At 32.0% G+C, this 21,300-nt stretch overlaps 1 protein-coding gene across 5 annotated transcripts in view; it reads right to left on the bottom strand.

Annotated features, from left to right (window-relative positions):
- LOC128997764 (calcium/calmodulin-dependent protein kinase type 1-like) overlaps positions 1–21,300 on the bottom strand; it is a 158,913-nt gene that overhangs the window by 32,513 nt on the left and 105,100 nt on the right. For 3 of the 5 annotated variants that reach the window (XR_008491141.1, XM_054423436.1, XM_054423438.1), the window contains exons 3-4: positions 5,441–5,512; positions 1,396–1,470 (exon numbers count right to left, since the gene is read on the bottom strand). Coding sequence is in view for 4 of the 5 variants with exons in the window: in XM_054423436.1 (XP_054279411.1) it covers positions 1,396–1,470; positions 5,441–5,512 (147 nt within the window). In the remaining variant the exon portion in view is untranslated. The remainder of the gene's footprint in view (positions 1–1,395; positions 1,471–5,440; positions 5,513–21,300) is intronic. The other 2 variants (XM_054423437.1, XM_054423439.1) reach the window with 1 other exon arrangement.

Here is a 21,300-nt window from a genome sequence, read left to right as displayed (position 1 = left end):
CTAATATGTATTTATTTATTAAAACCCATTAAAAATATAAATGTTCTGGATAGCTCGAAACCCCCAAACTCGACAACCTCTTGGTCCAAAAATTGTCGAGTTAGTGAGGTTGTACTACACATGTATTCCAAAAGCTCATTATGTTAGATGTCTACGGAGGTGTAGTTTCTGGGTTAACACATAGGTAGAAATAAATAGACCTATGTGTTGCTGGGTTTTTGTTCTATCTACAAAACTTCAATCAAATTGGCCCGGTAGTTTTTTTTCTTTCACTTATAACAAACACACAGATATCACCAATAATAATTGTTGTTGTTTTTTTGTGCAGTTGTTGTTTTTATTATATAATACTGTTGATTATGTATTGAATTTGAACAGCTGTTAACATAACTGCTGTTGCAAAGCTATGTCAATGTGCCCCACAAGTTGGTTCAGTTTCTCAACAAAGTTATACTACACGTGTCAACCCCAGATGGCATAGTACGTAACATTACAATTGAGAGCCGAAATTACAAATGACGCATGAATAAATGTGAATCATCACTTGAAGAGTAAATTGTTAATATAATAAGCAATGTCAAGAATGGCACTAATGAACTCAAAGACATTAGTTTGCAATTGCATTCTCATGTCGTATGATTTATGCATTTTCTGTCCTTCTGCTAATTGGTAGGCCTACTTGATTGACAGCTCTTGCTTTGAATAATACAGCATTGTTTCAAAGACTGTTGGTCTTTGGTAATTATTTAAAAAATCCATTTGCTGGATCAGGGCTAAGAAAGATGTTCTTGTGCCATAGTGTGAAAAAACATATAATCCTTGAAAAATTAATCATCTATATTTCTAGTATATTATTGCACTATATTATTTTTTGTAACAAATGTTGAGTCAGAGTTATGGGTGGAAATGTCCTTTTCGAGTCACCATGAACCCAAAAAAGTGGTTTTCGAAGTGGTGTCTGCTTAACACCAGTGGTCCGACTCAACATACACACACACACTGTAAGGATAAGTAGAAAGTAACAAGATGTCTGATCAGATCTAGAATTCACAAAGAAATCATCCTTCTGGTTATCATAGTCATTATTATCATCATTTTCGGTCATTTTCCAGTGTTTGAGTTTTACACATGACCTTAAAGAGACGAAATTTGAGCCCTTAATAAACAGTCTCCTGGCCAATGAGACAATGTCCAAACCCGGTTTTGTTTTATCAAACCTACCAGTCTACCACTCTGGCACTGATATGCCTAGGAAAGTTTTCAGCTGTTTTTTTTTTTTTTTTCAAGAGAAAATGTTGTTAGGTTATTTTTAATGGCTGGTACATCGGCCTTCGAGGCTTAAAGGTTAATACCATAATTTAAGAAAATTACACATTCAGTAAATTTTCAACTTACAATTCCATAATTAAGTAGACTTTGTGTTTATCCTCGAATGTTTCTAGAAGCTGGACTATGTTTGGGTGGGTAAGCCTGGAAAAAAATATCACATCAATAAATTATATCTTATATACAGAATACTTTGTAGAGAAATAAAAAAGTGATGTTAAATTCACTTTAGGTAGGCCCTATTTTGAAAACAAACTATTCACACAAAATTAACTGAATTCCTTGAAGAATCTAACTTAAATTATTTACATTGTGTATTTCATATTATTAAATCTTTGATCTGAAAATTTTAAAATAAAATACTTTACTTTAAATAAATGAACATAAGAGCAATCTTTAGTGAAGACAATCCATAAAATGTCTAATAAATATGTCCTGATTTAGATTTATTTAGTTACCAATTGAATGAATATAAAGCAGTTAAACCAATTAAATAAATTATGGCATTAACAATGTGAAAAACATTTGGGTGCAAAAGCAATTAAGAGTTCAGTTTGAAAGATTCTAAAATCCTTTTTGATTTTAATAGATTATATGCAATCTGCTGTGAAATATTTTGGTATAAATGCAGTACAAATAATTAATGTAAAAGCTTGTATTGGGAAAAGATCTAACAAATACATTCACTGAATTCAAATTCTATGAATAATTTTAAACACAAAAACAACACTGCATAAAAGCAAACTCATTCCTAGATCTTAAGTTCATCATGCTAGTTGGAAAACATTTAAACAACACTACTTACTTCGTTTTTCTCTCCTTGAATTATGGATAAAATTGATTAAACGGCGATTCCCAGTTAAAGATAGTTTCCATGCAATCGATTAACCGTTGAAACCTTTCCTACCAATTTATTTTATTTTGATGGTAAACATTAAAAAATGACACATATATTTTGGCGCACAATTTATCTTCTAATCCACAAACATTTGGAACATACAATATAATTTTTTTTATCATTTTGTAGATAAATAGTATTGTCAGAAAATTAAAATTTGTTATACTCTACCTCAAAATTCAAAAGTTTTTGCTAGTGCTTTGACAGTGTGAAGCTTTTTTTAAGTCCTTAAAGAAAGTTTATCTAACGATTCCTTTCAAACCCAGATGATTATTTTATTAAACTGTAAATGGCATCATCAGTCACTTTTTCATTTAAAATTCAAGCTTTCTGAAACAGTTAGCACTTGTAAACAATCACTGCAATTGGTCACTCGCCTGATGATTCTAGAGGACTCAAAAGAGGCTCCATCCCCATTGGTCACCCACGGCTGATTCTTTTGATTGGGATATTGAAGATAATTAAATTTAGTTTTGAAAATATTACTACAGTTGAACAAAAGATATTAATAATGACACAATTCAGATTTTTGTCAATCTTTGCTTATTTTGTAAAGTACAGTTAAATTATTTTGCCCCTGATGTGTGCAGATATATGCAATGCCCTTGCTTCATATGATTGGAAATGAAAAGAGCATAACGGTTGGTTGTTTTGGATTATATAACAATTAGGTATGAAGAAAACTTTTTGAAAGTTGATATTTTAGATGTAATAGAGAAAATAGATTTGTTTAACATTAATTTAAATATTGGATTCCTCCTATAGCACACACGTTCCACGTTTCCTCTGGCACGTTATGCAGTAAGCACATCTTATCAAGGTAGGATTTTGGTCTTGATTTAAAAAGGCATTAACTGTATCCCTTCATAATAAAACTTCCAATTGAGATAGTTATCTACCCTCCCTTTCTTTTGAAATTACATTCCCCTCTTCCCAAATAAGAATTTTACCTAAAATATACGTTCGTTTTCTAACCTTTTTTCTTTGTAAACAAAGGTTTGCAGCCTATTTTAACCTTGAATTTGCCGGTCCACATGGGCCTCATAGAATGTATAAAGCAAAGCAATTTGTGAGCCGGTTCATACATGAATGAACTACAGTGTATTGATCAAGTTTAAGTGGCCGCATCGAGATGCGAATCCATGACATCGCTGTATTGGTTTCACAGTCTGATGCCCTAACAACTTGATGCTTGCAAGACGAAGAGGTGTAAATATATGATATTTACTTACACCCTTAGTTTTGCAAGTGATGAACTGAGCCACAGACCAACACCAGGAAAAAATGTGATAAATATCATTAAATTTTCATTGTTTTGTTTAAAATTTGTTTTACATAACATAAGCAATCATGTCTCTTCCGACATAAAATCACTCCATTCACTTGCTCAACATAGTCTTCTATTTAAAGTATTTCCTTCTGTACTACTCATACAAAAGCAATCTTGTATTTTGAGTTATCCTTGTCCGTAAGGTATCCATTTCAGACAGAGACCTTTTTGTCTAAGACAACAATAGGAAGTACTACAGTAGGGTACACTTCCATTTCAGGAGATACAATAATATCTAGGACTGAGACATCCATCTCACTAATGTAGACTTACAGATCTCTGGAGACAAATATTTTGATGCAACCTGTTTTGATGCAAAGGAAAATCGAGCAGCTAAACATGCATCTACCTTTCATACTCCATGCCTACACCATTCTAACCCACAACACAATTGGCCATCCAACATCCGAAAATCCCTTTAAAATCTGAAGAGGCTTAAAGATTCTGAACTCTGAACACCTACTGAATAACCCTTCTCCAAAATTACGTTGATTTTGAATATTGCATTTTGGTTGAAAGCACTATAATTGGTAAACTTCCCCCTAATTTAAATCTCAATCAGAGGATGCTGTATGTAAATAACAAAAAGCTAAATATATCAAAATTCAAAATGATGATTAAAAACTAATTAGATGATTTAAAAGAAGGACTAACAAAGAGGAGGAAGAAATAAAAATATGTGGATTGATGAGAAAGGAGGAATATAAAAATTTATATATTTGGAGATAAAATAGTTTTATGATATTTATAGCATTTCAATAAAATTTTAATAATGTAGGCACACAGTTTTGATGTATACTTGTAAGGAGATAAATTGTGACGAAATACTGATAGAAGTATGTGTGTATATGCATACTTTAAAAATCTCTGTAACAAATTTCTGAAACAAAAGGATATGATATTTAAGTGATCAAATAAATAACGATCGACTTTGAGAAATATGAAGGTTGTAAAAAGGAAATATGATTTTTAAATTTGTTAAGTTATAGTATGTTAAAATACAGCATACCTGTTCTAAAGTCAGAAGACAACTAAAATCTGAAAAACTAATTACTGAATATAAAAATAATTAAAAGATCGAGCGAGTAGAAATAACCAATTATAGCAGAGTAAAGTCCATAGACAAATGGCATTTGCTTTTTACTAATAAAATCTTTCCCCCCACATAATACATTGTTGCTAGAAAGTAAATGAAAAGGACTAAAAAGGTTAGTATTTTTAATTGTTAACTATAAAAAAGTATGCTATTACATTTTAAATCAAATTAAATTTATAAAAGCTATTTAAAACATTTATTAAGTATATTCTTTAAACTTTATCTAGCTTAAAAATCTTTTATTTTAGTAATTAATTACTTCTTTACGAAATATAAGTAAGTTTACAACTACTAAACATTTGAGTGAATTATAGTCGAGTTGACAAAAATTGTACTGTGATGGATCAAAATTGTAAAATATATTTTTTTACTTTTCTATTATTTTAGGTTTTATTTGATGTATAAGGAAATTGTTTAGGAGGGTGTGTTACACGTTAATTTTAAATCATAGTAATTATATTGTAAAATCTTTTTTTACATAGTTTTAAATATTTAAATTAGGTATTAGTTAAATCAAGAGTCAAGGAAATACTTTTATCTTAGGGTTAAAAAAACCAAACAAATTAAAAACCCCTAACCTTAAAATACGTTAATGTTTTATTCAACAACTAAAGTTAAACATTTACAAGTATTGGTTAGAAGTTTTAGCATTTAGTTACACTAAAGTTTTAGTTAAAATTTTAGTAGATTATTTCAATTTTAATACTAACTAAGGGTAGTTTCAGCCATATACCAGTGATGTGGTTATTCCCATAGCAAGCTTGAGCAGAGCCACTGCCTATAGACTCACCTCATCGGTTCTCCAATCATTCCCTGGTCACCACAACCGGGAGGTCCCGACTGTCTCACAGAACCACTGAACCTAGCAACAATCAACAACTTGATCAAACATCACTTCAGCTCAACCACAACCAACAACCACATCCACAACCAGCGATGTACAGTCGGTGCCAAACGGCATTCATGCATGACCAGCTTTGCCAAAGTTCTAATAAAGCTATTGCTATAAAAATATAAAATGGTGGACTCTACCACTCTACCTCGAATTAGGCCACTGCTCTTGCTATGCAAGAGTATTGAGCAAGGGGTGAGCCGGTACAAGAAGAACATTGATAAAATAAGGATTCAGGTCGAGAACTTCCATTCCTGCAAGTATTCGGAGTTCCTCAGTCGCGTCGACACCGCAGAAAATGTAATTACATATTTATTATTTTTTCATCTTGGTATAAAATCCTTGGTGGATAGCAACATTAGATCATATTATGAACACTGAGATAGTTATTTGTGTATTAAGAACACAAAGTACGTCATAACCGCTCAAGAACTGTAAAGGCCGCACGAAGCTTTAGCTAGTGTGGCCATATATTTCGAGAGCAGCAATGACTGTTTGTGCTTTTAATACACACAAGATTTTCCTACAACCATATTTAACTTATCATAACACGGATTACAGTTTTAGTTGCATATAAAATGTCATTTAGGTTAATGTTTACTTTTTAGGTTATGTTATTTGCTTACCAGATGCTAGTGTTTTATAGAAACGCCAACAGTGAAATCAGCTGATTTTGCGAGCAGTAATTACATACTTTGCGCTCTTATTACACAGATAGCTAGGGTCATGTTTACCATGTTTTTTCTGTATTTCCATACAGTTAAAACCTATAACTTCATCATATTTTGTATATACAGAACAGTTTGATATCTTTTGTATTTTTTTCTTATTTTTTTCCATAATAATGAGTTACGTATTTTGTTTGAAAAGTTAAAAGAGATGCCAGTAAATAAGAAAATGGTAGTATACCTAATAGTATGCACTAGGTGCTAAAGAGTTTATTTAGTATAATAAGTTAGTATACTACAGTAGTATTTAATAATCAGAGTATAACAAATTCTGGACGATACTATTGATTCAACCAAAACTACCAAGAATTGAGATATGTCAGTTCCACCAACATATCTGCACACTTCATACAACATAAACAAACGAAGACCATTTGACATGTCTAGTAAAAATTAAAAAAAAATACTGGGTTATTGACACTTGATTATTGGATTGATGACGAGAATGTAAATAATGCGCGATTGAAGGCAAATGTGCATAAGTTTGAATGCTAGACATACCACAAATTGTGTTCGATTCAATTTTTTATTTAAGTTATCCGAAGAGGTACCAATGGGGTATTTAATAATGGAATGCATTGACTTTGAATAAGAGTAGGCCATATTTAATTTCATATTTTATAAAATTCTTTATTTTGTGGTGAATCATAGCAGCGCGGTGTTCTTCATTCATTAAATATCTTTCTCTTTACATAAAATATGCAAACTTTTAATGGACATAATTTTTATAAACTGTGACGAAAAATTAGTTTGTGAAATGTGTGTTTATTAAATATTAATTGATGGAGTTATTCTCTAGATATTTCACTATTTCACATTTTTTTATTCATATTTAAAAATCACTCATATTAATTGAACCAATTGATATTCTTTACTTGCACCACATCTTTTGTAATATTTTTATAACAAAATTTTGTATTAGTGAAAGAAAATGACATGACTTTTATAATTTGATATAATTTGCATTTGAATCGATGTTAACACCATACATGATTTAAAGAGTGGACTTATTATATACCAGCCAATCAGTAGGCAAGATTCTTTAAATACTGACTCTAAAATCTTTGTAATAGAAAAAAAGATAGTTTACTCATCGATGACATTGAAATAATTCAAAAAAACAATCCTGCTGTTTAAAAAGCATGAAACTACAAAGGAAGATTTAAGGGGTGGGCTGTGCAGACAAATATGAAATTCATCAGCTGTCATTGTGTCAAAACTTCAGTCAAAGAAAGACTCTAACAGTATCAAAGTTTTGTAAAGAAGACTGTCAGAATATCTTGAATGGAAGCAACGCATCGCATCTAACATTCAGAGGGAGGTAGAAAAACAGAAATATTTCAAAACAGTATTATTCAGAAGTAAATTTAATTTGTCAACATACACTTTCAATATCATAATTTGTTAACATGAAAATAAGAGTGAAAGTAAACAAATTATGTTTTTGTGCAATTTTGTATAGTAAGGATTTGATTTTTCAAATTAGTGATTTAACATAGTTGACCAATTTACTGCTAACTCTTTACGCAGGACATTATTTGTGATGGCCAGTAAAAGTTAAACCCTACCTTTCTAAACATTTCAATGAAACAAATTCTCTGGAAAAAGACAGGTAAAATGATCTCTTCGTGTTGATAGTCATTGATGTTCCACACTTAAAAATTATCCTGATATTTAGAAATTCGTCCGTTACCTTTCCCTATTCTGTATTTCAATCGCAGTTCTTCCTTTCGTTGTAACATGAGATACTTAAGATCATAGATTTCTGAAATCAATGAGATTCGACTGATCTTTTGTAAATATAAGAATGTTCGTGACGTTATGATAAACTATATTGTTTTGAAAGATATGACCACAAGTAAACAAAGATCTGATAAATAAAATTCGTAGTTTTATTCAAATATTGCAACCGTTTAAATAATAAATTGACCATCTATTACAGTTCAAGAAGTGCACGTTTTCTGTAAACTGTTTTAATCACATTTATTAAGAGCTATTAGTTGGAGATATGTTTTTGTTGAATATAAACGGTAGGTTTTAAATTTTCTACAAAATTCAGACTTATAAATACGTATTGAAGATGTAGTTTTATTGCAGTGCGTATTAGAAAATTTAAACATTATTGTATAAGTTGTGTAAGTGTAAATTGATACAATGAGAATACAAACAAAAAATAAAAATAATCATCCTTTGCAAGGGGGCGTGAGAAAAATTGTAAAAGTTACTTCTCTTCAGATGCTACAAAAACAGCTATTTCTATCAATAACTACACAAATATAAATATATTCGATTTCGATAACCAATTAAAGACATTATTAGTATTAAAGATATTAAGAATATTAAGACAAGTATTAAAGAATAATTAAATAAATCACTTATATGAAAAAATACCAAATTTAATTTGATTAAATCAGATCGATGCAGTAAGAATTAGTAGTGTTTAAAAGTTGTAAAAATAATAAAAATATTGTAAATTCAAACAAAAGAGAAATAAGAAATGCAAACAAATTTCGAACACTTCTGATTGCTGTCACTCAATAGGAGTTGCTATTTAAAAAAAAAACGTCACCCCATACTTCCTACCCTGTCAAGGGGGTTAAAAATATCTTTGATGTGAAAAATTATGAAACCTTTGTTAACAATCAATGCCACAAACGGAATATTTTTATCTATTTCGGTTTAAAAAATACAGATTTGTTTTAAAACTTAATTAACACACTGTATAATCAATGCTCAATAGGATTCATAATGATAATGTCCTTTTCTTTTGTACCGGTAATTTGCTACTGTACAGTAGATTATTTGTTAAAGCATATGTTACAATTCATTTGTTTACATTTTCGTAAAACTGTCATAGCTACTTGAAAGTCCATAAGACTAATGTTAAAAATATTGACATTTCATTTTAAGACGAAAAACAATTTTTCCCAGAACAGAGCCTAGCATGGATATTGTTTTTATCCTAAAACTAAGATATTTCTAGCTATTTGTAGGGAATCGTAGGAGCCATTTTTTGAGATCATTGTGCGCAAACCTTACTCTTATCATAGTATAGATTATTTACTGGTCCGTTGGTAAACCCGAAGACTAAACTATAACTTTATTCTATCCAGCGTGTGTGGGATAAAATGAACCCTTCTCAGATTCGAACAGTTGAAGGAGCCCTAGGGTAAATGTTGACCTACCTATGCATGTATACACCTCGGCAAATGTGTTTGTGGCATTATCAGTAAAGCCTTCTTCCACGAATATGAACAAATGCTGTTCAAAATCTCAAAGGAGGTTTGTAAACACGTTTCATGTTAATCCCAGAAACTAAAACCAGTTACAAGCTCTGAAGCCTCAACCCTGTTCAAAGATTTAGAGAACGACGAAAAGATTTTCTCCAATGATGTTCCAGTGGTGTCCGGACAGTTGCGGACACGGACAATTGGGACACGTCTTAAAAGCGGACAATTGCGGACACTAGGGATTAATGCTACCTGACAAGGGTTTGACAGGTCTCTACAAATATTTCACTGCCGGGCAACTGCGGACACATGTTCTGGAAAGAGTCTGATTTCCACCTTCAGAACAGATACATACATGATATATGATTTTAAGAAAAGGTTAGGTTAGTGTGTAAAGTGTGATGGAAATCAGTCTTAAAGACCTGTCTGTAGAGACCTGTCAAACCCTTGTCAGGTAGCATTAATCCCTAGTGCCCGCAATTGTCCGCTTTTAAGACGTGTCCGCAATTGTCCGGTATTCGTTCCAGTTTCCTTGTGAAACGCGAACATAAGTATACTTGTATGTTACCGAGACCGAAAGACGGACAAACATAGAGAAATCGAAAATATATCCTATGTAAAAGGAGAAAAAACAAACATTACGTTGATCCAAGCAATGTACATATACATATACTCAATTTCATTCATATTGATTATGTTGTTTTCATCTGTGTTCTACGCAATTGTTTTTTCGCAAAGGAACGGCCAAATCTCTGATTTTTAACTACTAGATCCATCTAGAATAATATATTTTGTATTGCCAAATGTTGAAATAATTAATGTTGAATTGTAATAAAATAATTTTCTACGCGATCAAAATCATAAATAAAGTATAAATTAAAAAATGAACATGTTGTGTCATAAGTCAATCAACCAGTTTAATCCACATTCCTCGAGGGATTAGTTTGTGCGTCAAACATTATCTATAGAAGAATATTTTACAACTGAAGAACCTCGTCCTAATCCAATAGAAATGTTATCAAAATAACAACAAGTTGATTGTTGAAAAACACAAATATTAGCACTCCAGATAAGGCCTCTTGTGTCACAAGTGGTTTGATATCAAAATATTTGACTGGAGATTATTTTTGAAGGTGTATAAGACGGTGGGCGTCGGACGAACACAGTTTTGACATTCTACGATTCAAGTGTTCGCCCTGTTTTAGACTACTTTATTTTTCACTGCCCTCTTGGGTGTAAAAAAAACTTTGGAAAAAGGAAAATTTTGTTTGATCGTTAAGTATATTTAGCGAGTAATGCTGCTTTAAAGAAGATACTTTGTTTTACATATAACACGTGTTTAGTTGAATTGACTGGGTTAAAATATCTCATAATAACCATTCGCCATATTTATTTCTAAGTAAACAGTGTATTTTTAAAATAGATATTACTTAAACAACTATTTTGTACGGAATGTTTATGAGAATTAATAAATGAACTGACCCTTTTCAAGTATCACGATCATTCTTCCAAGTATGACAATTTGTAAACACATAGTTTAAATCCAAGGTAGCAAAAAACTAAGAAAACTGTTGCTTATATTGGAAATTCTCTAAAATAGATATAAAGTCGGCTGTAGAGACAAATCGTTAACATTGAAACAACCTTTACATAAACCTATAGAACTGACCTTTGTGGTGTTAAGCTGACCCAAGGATAACAAATCCATAAATCTTTAAGGGCGTGCGTTTAATCTATAATATTACTTAAGCTCTTTACTGCATTATTAATACCTTTACAAACACAATGGATAAAGGCCAGACTTGAACTCTGAACATCCACATGCCTAACCGATTTTAAGCTTATGAGGTAGAAATTTACTACACATCTGCTTGTTTCCAATTTATTTCAATAATGCTCCACTAATAAAACAATTTTTTATTTGTTATCTAGCATTTTAAAATATTAATTTTAACTATTACACTGGATTTTACAATTTTTATTGTCTATTGTTCTTTTGACGTAACGGTAACTACGCGTACATGCATCGTTATGTGTGTTGTTTCTGTATTAATATATTACTTAATTTGCATACACGAAAATTCTTGGGTTATTATATTTAGATAAGTAATAACTACTGGCTTCAATAACCACAACATTTTAAGTTTCCTTTGATACTTTGATCTACCTATTTTTTAAAACAAGATACCATAAGTTGGCCATAAGTTTTGCGTGACTAAGTTATAAACTAAACTTGTAAAGTAACTTTGTTTTCTCTATTGGAAATAACTAAATTCAGGAAATTTTACTCATTAATTAACTCATTGTTTACAAAAACAATACCAACAAGCTACAGCAAAGCCTGATAAAGTTGTTTGGATTTAACGCTGTTAAAAACTTTCTGCACATCATCGTTATAAACAAATTTCAACGCTTTGTCCGATTTTAATTGCACAAACAAACTAGGTTCAAATTTACTTTTCCAACAAAACATAACGACGAATTGCAACGCTCAGTTCCATTTTAAACAGTGACGTCATTGTTTTTTTATATGTGACACTTTCCAATTATGAAATTGGCGTCGGGATTGAATTGCTACAGGTGTCATTCGATATGGTGTGATATAGGTAACAATATAATGGATTGAGTTTGTTATTATTTTTTTGGTCAAGTTGAAATTAGAACTGTAAAAATGTGTTTGCGGATAAAAAAATATTTGGAAACCATGTATAACATTTGATTTTACTTTTTAGTTGTCTAATAATTAAAACAGAATATATTTAGCATAAGATAATTATTTGCTAAATGTAAGTAGAGCAAGACATAAAAATTGAAAATCTCCATCGAACAACCTATTTTTCAAATACGTACTTACTAAACTTAATGTTACTTAAATAGGTAACAAGTCAGACAATTTTGAGGAAATATATCAGTGATACTCGAACAAGGTGAATGGAAATTCCCCAAGTCTACAGGTCTACTGCGGTGGGGCTATTTGATGCAATCTCATCTGTAGCCAGTGATTGAAATGAATAAGAATTATGTGTCATCAACTCACCAATATATTGTACCTCTCTCAATAACTCATTTATTTCGAACACTCTTTAATTGAGAGAGAGGTGCGATATATTGGTGAGTTAACGACACATAATTCTTACTGACTACAGATGAGATATACATGGTGTCCCGTAAGTAAACAGCCAAACTCCGGGAATTGGTTCTATGGGTCAAAATAAAGAGAAAATCAAGAATAACATTGTTTTCCAAAATCGCTTCGTTCAGCAGATATCAGCCGTTTTGTATTTTTTACATACACGTTTTTATTATTCTATTTTGTAAGCTGATCTTTATAAAACTTGGTAGGTTAAGGTAGAAGAGACCTATGGTATGGTTTATGTTAGAAAAAAAAATCATCTTTATTCAACTTAAAATTACAAAATGGCGGCCATTTTAATTTTTTAAACTTAAATTACTGAAAAACGGCTAATTTTAAGAACAAATGCCAAGAACACTTTTATTTAGCATTTATTTCCAATCATACGATACCAAATTCAAAAAGATAGAATAAGAAATAGCCGAACTATTACGACATTTAGTTGTAAAATGGGGTAGAATAAGGCAGAAGCTAGTCAGGTTTACCCCATTTTACAACTAAAAATCAAAATATAAAAAAAATTAATAGTTCTATCAACAGTCAAAAGTTTCAATATTTAAACTGCATTTTGATATTTAGTTCACAAACAGATTTCGTTTCTTACCTAAAGATCAAATCCAGTCTTTGATTGTACAATAGGTGACTAGGGAGTGGGAAAGGTGATGGCGTGACTATGTACATTACTCAATGTACATCGCGTCAGCCCTTAACCTGATGCCGCGCCACCGCGCGGAACTCCACCTAGCCACGCTAAGCGACAACATCGGAAACGCCGAAAATTAGACCAATCTAACACACCTGGTCTGAAAATCACGGGGGCAATTTGGCCCGAAATACAAAAGCATTGAAAAATGTTAAGTAAAGTAAGGGTTTGGTCGGGATTACGTCCTATATTTTGAGATAGAGGGTTGTACACGTTTTTGTCAGAATAAGTCTATCATCACCAATTCCTTTGTATATAAGTTGGATCAGAACAATCATTTAATTTTCACAATTAAAAAAATAGATATATATATATATTTGCTTAATATTCAAATCACATCATACAAATTATAACTATGGCCACAAACAAATTTTGAAAGTTTTATCGAACCGATTTAATCTATTTTGTTGCTATCACATTTAATGATAAATTTATAGAAAAATGTATTAAATAAAATAAAATTTCAGAAGCCTTAGATGTGAGCTATTCAATTTATTATTTTTAGTGGGACAAGAGAATGGTACAATATGCTACAAGTTTTACCACAAGATGTCCATGCAGCAAGTTTTGTCCATGAGCTTACCATTGGAACTGCAACTAAAAAAATAGCATACTATACAGGTTCATCGACTAGATGGTGCTGAACAAATTTCATCGTTTTCCATTACTATAAAACGGAGAATAGGACATAGTTATAGAACTATGTCCTAGCGCTTGATCATTCGTATAAGGTCAATCATTTTTCAAAATGTTTCCCTAAACTGAAAATGTCCTAACCAATTATAAATAAAGAATTCAATTCGTTAATTGAAAAAATCTCAGGTTGACGGCAAATTAATTGCTAATTACCGAGAACATCACTCCAAAGAGTATGCATCTCGTTGTAGGGAAGGGAAACACAATCTGGATACTTAAGTTGATGCGATTTTCCATATTATGAACTATAAAAACATAAATATACCTGCTATTTATTTTGGAGCGAAATCTACCCGTTCATTGCAAAGGTCCATGATGAAAAACAAATCATCGATCGTTACCATTATAAGTTTATTCCACTAGTTTTTAAAACTCATCATGAGTGAAAAATTAAAAACATCACTTGCCCCGTTCTAAATTCGTTTCAATTTGTTGGCGTGAATTGATTGGTACGCCCGAGTTCTGCTTTGAGAGCTTTCTCGCTTTATCATTGGGTTAGTTGGATGATCTGTTTTCCATTCGATTGTTTTTCGCGAATTTCCCATAGAGGGAATAACCTATTAGCGTAAGGGTAAGACCTTGACCCAGGACCGATTTACTATTTTCATTTTGATGTCCCCAGAATAAAAAGGACACCTTCCATTCAAAAATTCATTGAAACTCATTCAATGACTCTAATTCATTTATATGCATTATTGTATTTATATATGGGCGCATCAGTTAGCACGATAACTCGAGTAAAATCCCTCCGATTTTGATGAAATTTGGCACAAACGTGAAAACGTACGTAAAACGTCGTATTCGAACGAGTTCACAAACCAGCGTGATCGGACTATGGGAACAGGAACTTGATGGGGTTTATGAGGGTAGAAGTCGGTTATTCTTGTTTTCACCCTCAGGACAAAAAATTTTACAAGCTTTCATAATCATTTTGTTAGTTAAAAATGAAGAATTTAGTATATTATAAGTTTTGGGGTAGCGTATACAGAAAAAAATGAATACTTATGTTATTCTTATGAGAGCTGTTGCTTGTTTATACGAGTACATACATTATGATCAAATTTGACAAATTTTTATTTTTCAACTAAGCTATAATTTACATTTAACATAACAGCTTAATATTTGATGTTTCTCTAAAACCCCACTTTACAATTTACAGGGAACAAGTATCTGTTAAATCTAAAATATTTTACATATAGAATAAATCTGACACATTTGAAAACTTATCCAACTGAAAATTTTATCAGAGAAACGGAAATTAACTTAGTATGCAGGTTTTTTGACACAGGGGTATTGTAAGATTGCAAGGATATTTTATTGGTTATTAAAACAAAAGTTTGGGGTTTAAATCTTTTAACATTTCCAAAATGTCTAGTAAAAACTTACGTACCCCTTAAACAAATATTTGAAACGTAGAATTTCAATTCGGCGACTAGTCGCAATTCAATAATTTATAAAACCAAATTCAAGACCTTTACTCATATTTCCATTATAGATTGAAACAGACTCAAATATTTTTATGACATCTAAATATGTCATTACATGGATAATAACTACTTTGAAGTTGTATAGAAACAAAAGACTTATTTACGTTGGGCGATGGTACGCAGAGGCCAAGTTGAACGTTGACAGCTATTATTGTGATGGCACTGTCATTCCGTTCCGTGTCCATTATCATACACTTTCTTTGTCATCGCTAAACATACGACGGACGATATTATTGTAATGGATGTGATATTCAGTTCTGTGACTATTGTGTGCTATGGTAACATTTATAAAATGCATTGCAAACATTTTGTAACTATTATTCTACGATTTAAACGAAGCTGCTACTAGATATTATAGTATATTATTTATTTTGGTGGTGCTGGTGTTTATTTTTCTCTACTATGCCACGATTCTTTCAGTAATATACTGTATTAAAGAATGCTATAGGAAATTCTTTCACTTTCTATCTTTATATCTTGCTTTGTCCTTTTCATCGAAGCTAAGCCCAACAATGCACATTATCGTAATGGTCATTCAGCGACTTTAAGATTCCTTTGTTGGTTTTAGATTGTACGATGGCTAAAACTGTGGACATTTTGCATATCACTATTGTTCTCTGCAATTCCTACCTCGCGGAACCCATGTAACAGTACAGTATTTACATTTTAAAAGCTTTGCGCCAATCCAAATTGAAATGGTTCGTTTTGAGTCCTTTTGTTAACAAAAAACCTGTTTTACTGTTTTTAGATATATCGGGAATACCCCTTATTCTCATACACATTCCGTATCAAACTTGCTTGTCATTCATTTTCAACTATGATAAATTCGTGTTATTAAATGGTTAATAATGTTTAGATTGTACACTTGTTCCCTCATTGTCGACAACACGCTACAACTACATGCCTTTATCTGGAATATAATTCAGCTCCAACCGTTCCGACAAGTACTTAGAACATAAAAGATTAACGTTACTTTTGTAACAGAACATAAGGACTTTATCAGACAGACCGTAACCGATGACTCAACCCAGATAAATGTAGTAGAAAAACATTCGATATTACTGTACTGATCTAACAAAACGGAAGTAATTTTTAATAATTTACAGTTGTCTTGCAGATGTTGTTATATAGATATGACATTAATATGCTTATGGTAGACAAATAAAATATCCGTTCCAGCAAAACAGTTAGCTAAACATATTTTATTTCACATTCTAATAAACTTTTAAATTACATCCATAAATATTGATTTGAAAAATTTTGATTTGAAAAATATTGATTTGGCGAAAAAGCCAGAAACAGTTATGATGGACCTCCCAAACCTAACTTTCCATGGTTGGATGGGATAAAGAAAAAAACAACACATACAATTAGGTGTTCAAGCTAAATCAAAATTTACATCGGAAAATGTGTACGATCATTTTTGGCTCTTAGGGACCCTGAAACGTAAAAATACAAACTCCGAACCCTAGGTCTTACCATGAAAATGGCGGTAATAACTACTTCTCAGAGGTAACATTGCTTAAATAGATTTTCAGATAATTATTGATCTGATAAACCTTTATAAAAATCTCGTCAGTGTAAAGTGTACATTTTATCACTAGGAAAGTCGGTCCTGCACTCTACGAAGCAAGCTATATAGAGAACATTAAAGTGAAGGCTCGCTGTTAAATTCTGTGCATATAAAGGGTCCATTACCCCCTGCCTTGCAAAGACACGATGCGAAAGTAATTCTATTTCCTGGATGCCATGATTACTACTATTACCGTTACACTAGCACAGTGCAATACACTACCCTAGCCTAAAGTTGCATGTTCTTTGTTCATCGCATGATTTGCACTATTACAGGTCTCTACCCTGTAATGGCCTGTGTTCCGTGGCCTAGGACACACCCTAGGGATAATTTTAGAAAATAGCTGGGACGTAATGTATCAGTAAAGTGGCGTCTTTAATTTATCTCAAGAAGTACTAGTTTTTATTTCACATAAGTTAGAAAATAAACACAATATTATATGAATTTTTTTAAGTGTTTATACGTAAAGTAAATCCATAATTCACTAAGCCAGACGGGAGCAATATGGGACGTCCACTAACGCCTCTAAGGGCTTCGGGGAACCTGGCTGAACGTATTATTGGATGACTTCGACTAATTGGATTGTACACAGTCCACGTGTATTCCACTCTAAGGATCACGATACGTACTAAAGGAAATCTAGGTGTCATCCTCAGACTACCCCTCTTCTTTGAACGGAGCACTATACTCTGTAAGGTAAAACCTATCTCCTGACCTATCTGTCTTCCCTGGGGACTGGCCAATGGTTTAATGCCATGGTTAGTCCCAGGAAGATGAAGAGTTAGAGACACGTTCCGTCATACAGACTGAACGTGGAAGCAACCACCCTTCACCCATGCTCGCCTCGAAGCATCACATCCACAACGGTATCTGCTATGACAGCACAGGTTCTACAGCAAAGGCAAGCTGTCGACTATGTTCGACAAGACGCTAGGCTCTAGCCTGGGATTATTTTTCACATTACTTCAGACTAGACCTAAGGGTTCCTCCTCAGAGCCGATAATTATACCATTCGTAGATAATTTCAAAATTCTGGAAACAACCCCAGTGATGTATTCTTACTTTCGATAAAGAAGGTGCGATACTGTGAACTATTTCGAGATAATAGCTGCTGCTTTGAATTTAGAATTGCAGATAATTGAAATGAGCGTGGTTTGTAATATCACTTTAACCTCACGACTGTTCATTTTGGTTAGTTAAGGCTGGATCATGTGGCCAATACCACCGAGAACAGTATGTTTTCTGTGCCAATACTCAGAACCTATCCATTATGTTCAAACGTTTAGTTCATTTCAACTGACCTAATATTAGTGAAAGCCTTCAAGCCTGTGGTTATCAATTAATTAAATTTACTTCTCACTTGCTTTAAGCTTCTTCAATTAAACCATTAAGGTTTTCAAGATGAAAGTCCAGTATCACGGTATGTTAGTTACTAAGCCGTAGAAAGTGGTTGCTAAAATATTACACTATTGTTTTAGTTTAGCTCTGATGATATTTGTTTGCTACAATGCTACAGCTGTGTTTAAACAGTAGGCAAATGCAAGCTAAAACCTACCTCTGATGCTTAATGATAAACTAAGCAGCACGTGTATATTGATAAGATACATACAGGGTGAGTTTTAAATGAGTCCCCCCCTACTTTTTTCTACATTACTTAAGATATCAACTTCGGACCACATCAGATCATTGTAGAGTAGTAAGTACTTCATTTTGACTGGGTATACATTTTTGGCCGCCATCTTGGATCCGCCATATTGTATACAAAGTTTTTTTCAAATGTAAAGGTAGAGTTGTGACCTATTATTTCAAACTAGAATTGTACGCTGATTACAAAGTCGCAATTAGTTTTTAAAAATCTTGATCCGTTCTAAACTTATCAGGACTTCTTGTAACTTTATTTTTAGCCCATTTTAACATTGTGCATTTACAAACTAGGACCATAATCTCAAAATAGTGCTAGATAAAGATAAGTATACACCACCATTTATTGTCGACCTATTTTCAATTGGTTATGACGAATGTGATTTTTTTGGCCGCCATATTGGATCCGCCATTTTCAAATGTGATCGATTAATTTAAATACAGTATGAAGGTGGTGTTGTGACCCATCATTTTGAACTACTTTTTTATACTGAGCTCAATACCGCAATCCGTTTTTGGTTATCAAGCTTTCTTGATGAAATATTAAAATTCTCTTATTTAAAATTTCAATATTTCAAAAACCATAGATGCAAATGAAGAACGGATTGCGGCATTGAGTTCAGCATAGAAAGGTAGCTCAAAATGACGGGTCACAACACCACCTTCATATTTAAATTAATTTGTCACATTTCAAAATACAGTAGCGGATCCAAGATGGCGGCCGAAAAAATTACATACATCATAACCAAGTGAAAATAGGTCGACAATGAATGAGGGTGTATATTTATCTTAATCTAATACTATTTTGAGATTATGGCCTTAGTTTGTAAATCCACAATGTTAAAATGGGCTAAAAATAAAGGTATAAAGAGTCCTCATAACTTTAGAACGGATTATATTTTTAAAAACTAATTGCGGCATTGTAATCAGCGTAAAATTCTAGTTTGAAATAATAGGTCACAGTCCTACCTATACATTTGAAAAAAAAACTTTGTATCCAATATGGCGGATCCAAGATGGAGGCCAAAAATGTATACCCAGTCAAAATGAAGCACTTACTACTCTACAATGATTTGACGTGGTCCGGAGATGATATCTTAAGAAATGTAGAAAAAAAAGGGGGTGAACTAATTTAAAACTCACCCTGTATATAACTTCAGTATAAAATTCTTAAGATTCTTTAGGATAAACACACCACTATTTGGATTATTGAAAAAATATTATTATAAGAAGTAAAGCTGTTAAAGCATGAACTTATTTGATATTTATAAAAAGTTAAAAAGTGGGGTTTGAGGATGACTAATTTTCAAGCGAGGGTGGATCTTAATATTGTGGCGCTTCAGGAAGAGTTATAATTTGATATAATTATCTTAAATCTTTTCGTGGAAAGCACAAACAAGAGTGTCAATTTACATTGTCACTCTAAATGAATTTCTTGTAATATTGTTGTTTTATGCATTTATCTTCCTAATAACTAGTTAAGATGTTTAGTAAAACATTATATAGCTATTTAAAATATAGGACTACATCATACTGGTAAAAAAATGGATGTTAGTATTTAATATGAATAGAACAATTATTCCAAGTCGCATTTCTATCTTCTTCATTTTCTAAATACTCTTTTCCTTCTGCCAACTTCTCTATAACAATTGGGTTAATCCAGGCGTAAATTTAGGGCTTTATTCTTTGAGCTTAATTTTAGGACCAGGTTTCTTCTACTAACCATTCAAATGTTGAGAACGATTTTTATTTATATTAAACGGTTATCGGAGGTCATACCTCAGTTTAGTTAAAGGATATATTGAGTGAATCTAAGAATTGTAATAATTAGAGGCAAACAATTGATTTCGCAAAGACCCATGTATTTCATAACCATAAGGTTAAAAATGTGTTGATCAATATCAAAGTGATGAAAATTATATTATCATGGAATTTGAAGGAATCGTGTTCATTATGAAATATAAGTTTTCCTTATGGATTTAAGATTTCCGCGTTTATCAAGGGGATAGCAATATTTTATTATCACTATGTTCTAATAGCCATCAATATACTGTATAACAAAATACCCCCGCCGCAGCAAACCTGTAAGCGAATTTCAACTTGTCTGATTACATGTTTACTAAAATACTTCCATAAATTAAATATTTAGCGAGTATTACAAAGCACTCAACTATGTTTTCATAAAATTCAATCAATTTTTTTGATCTAAGAGTCATATTATGTTAGTTAGGGAGTGGCAGCACTACTGTCTTTGAGTGAGATGGTATCTCAACACGATTAATTTCATGAGATACCTAACCACATATTTTTTCTTATTTGTTTGAATTGTATTTTTGTTTTGTTATTGTAAATGATTTAATTTAGTTCTAGTTCTAAAATTAAATGTTTAATGTTAATTTAGAAATACATTGTAATATTTTGTATTTGTAACATTGTTTTGTAAAAAATATGTTGGAATAAAAAAATCTTGAATCTTGAAATCTTGAAATTAAGACATATTTATTCCCAATTAAAATAACATTACTGTAGATTTAACGAGTGCTTAGGTTTGCTGCTACGAGGAAGGT

Source organism: Macrosteles quadrilineatus, unplaced genomic scaffold (assembly GCF_028750875.1).
Source record: "Macrosteles quadrilineatus isolate MER2022 unplaced genomic scaffold, UCM_ALF_1.0 Scaffold_7__1_contigs__length_78375512, whole genome shotgun sequence".
Taxonomy (NCBI): Eukaryota; Metazoa; Arthropoda; class Insecta; order Hemiptera; family Cicadellidae; genus Macrosteles; species Macrosteles quadrilineatus.
This window is presented reverse-complemented; position numbering and strand designations above follow the sequence as displayed.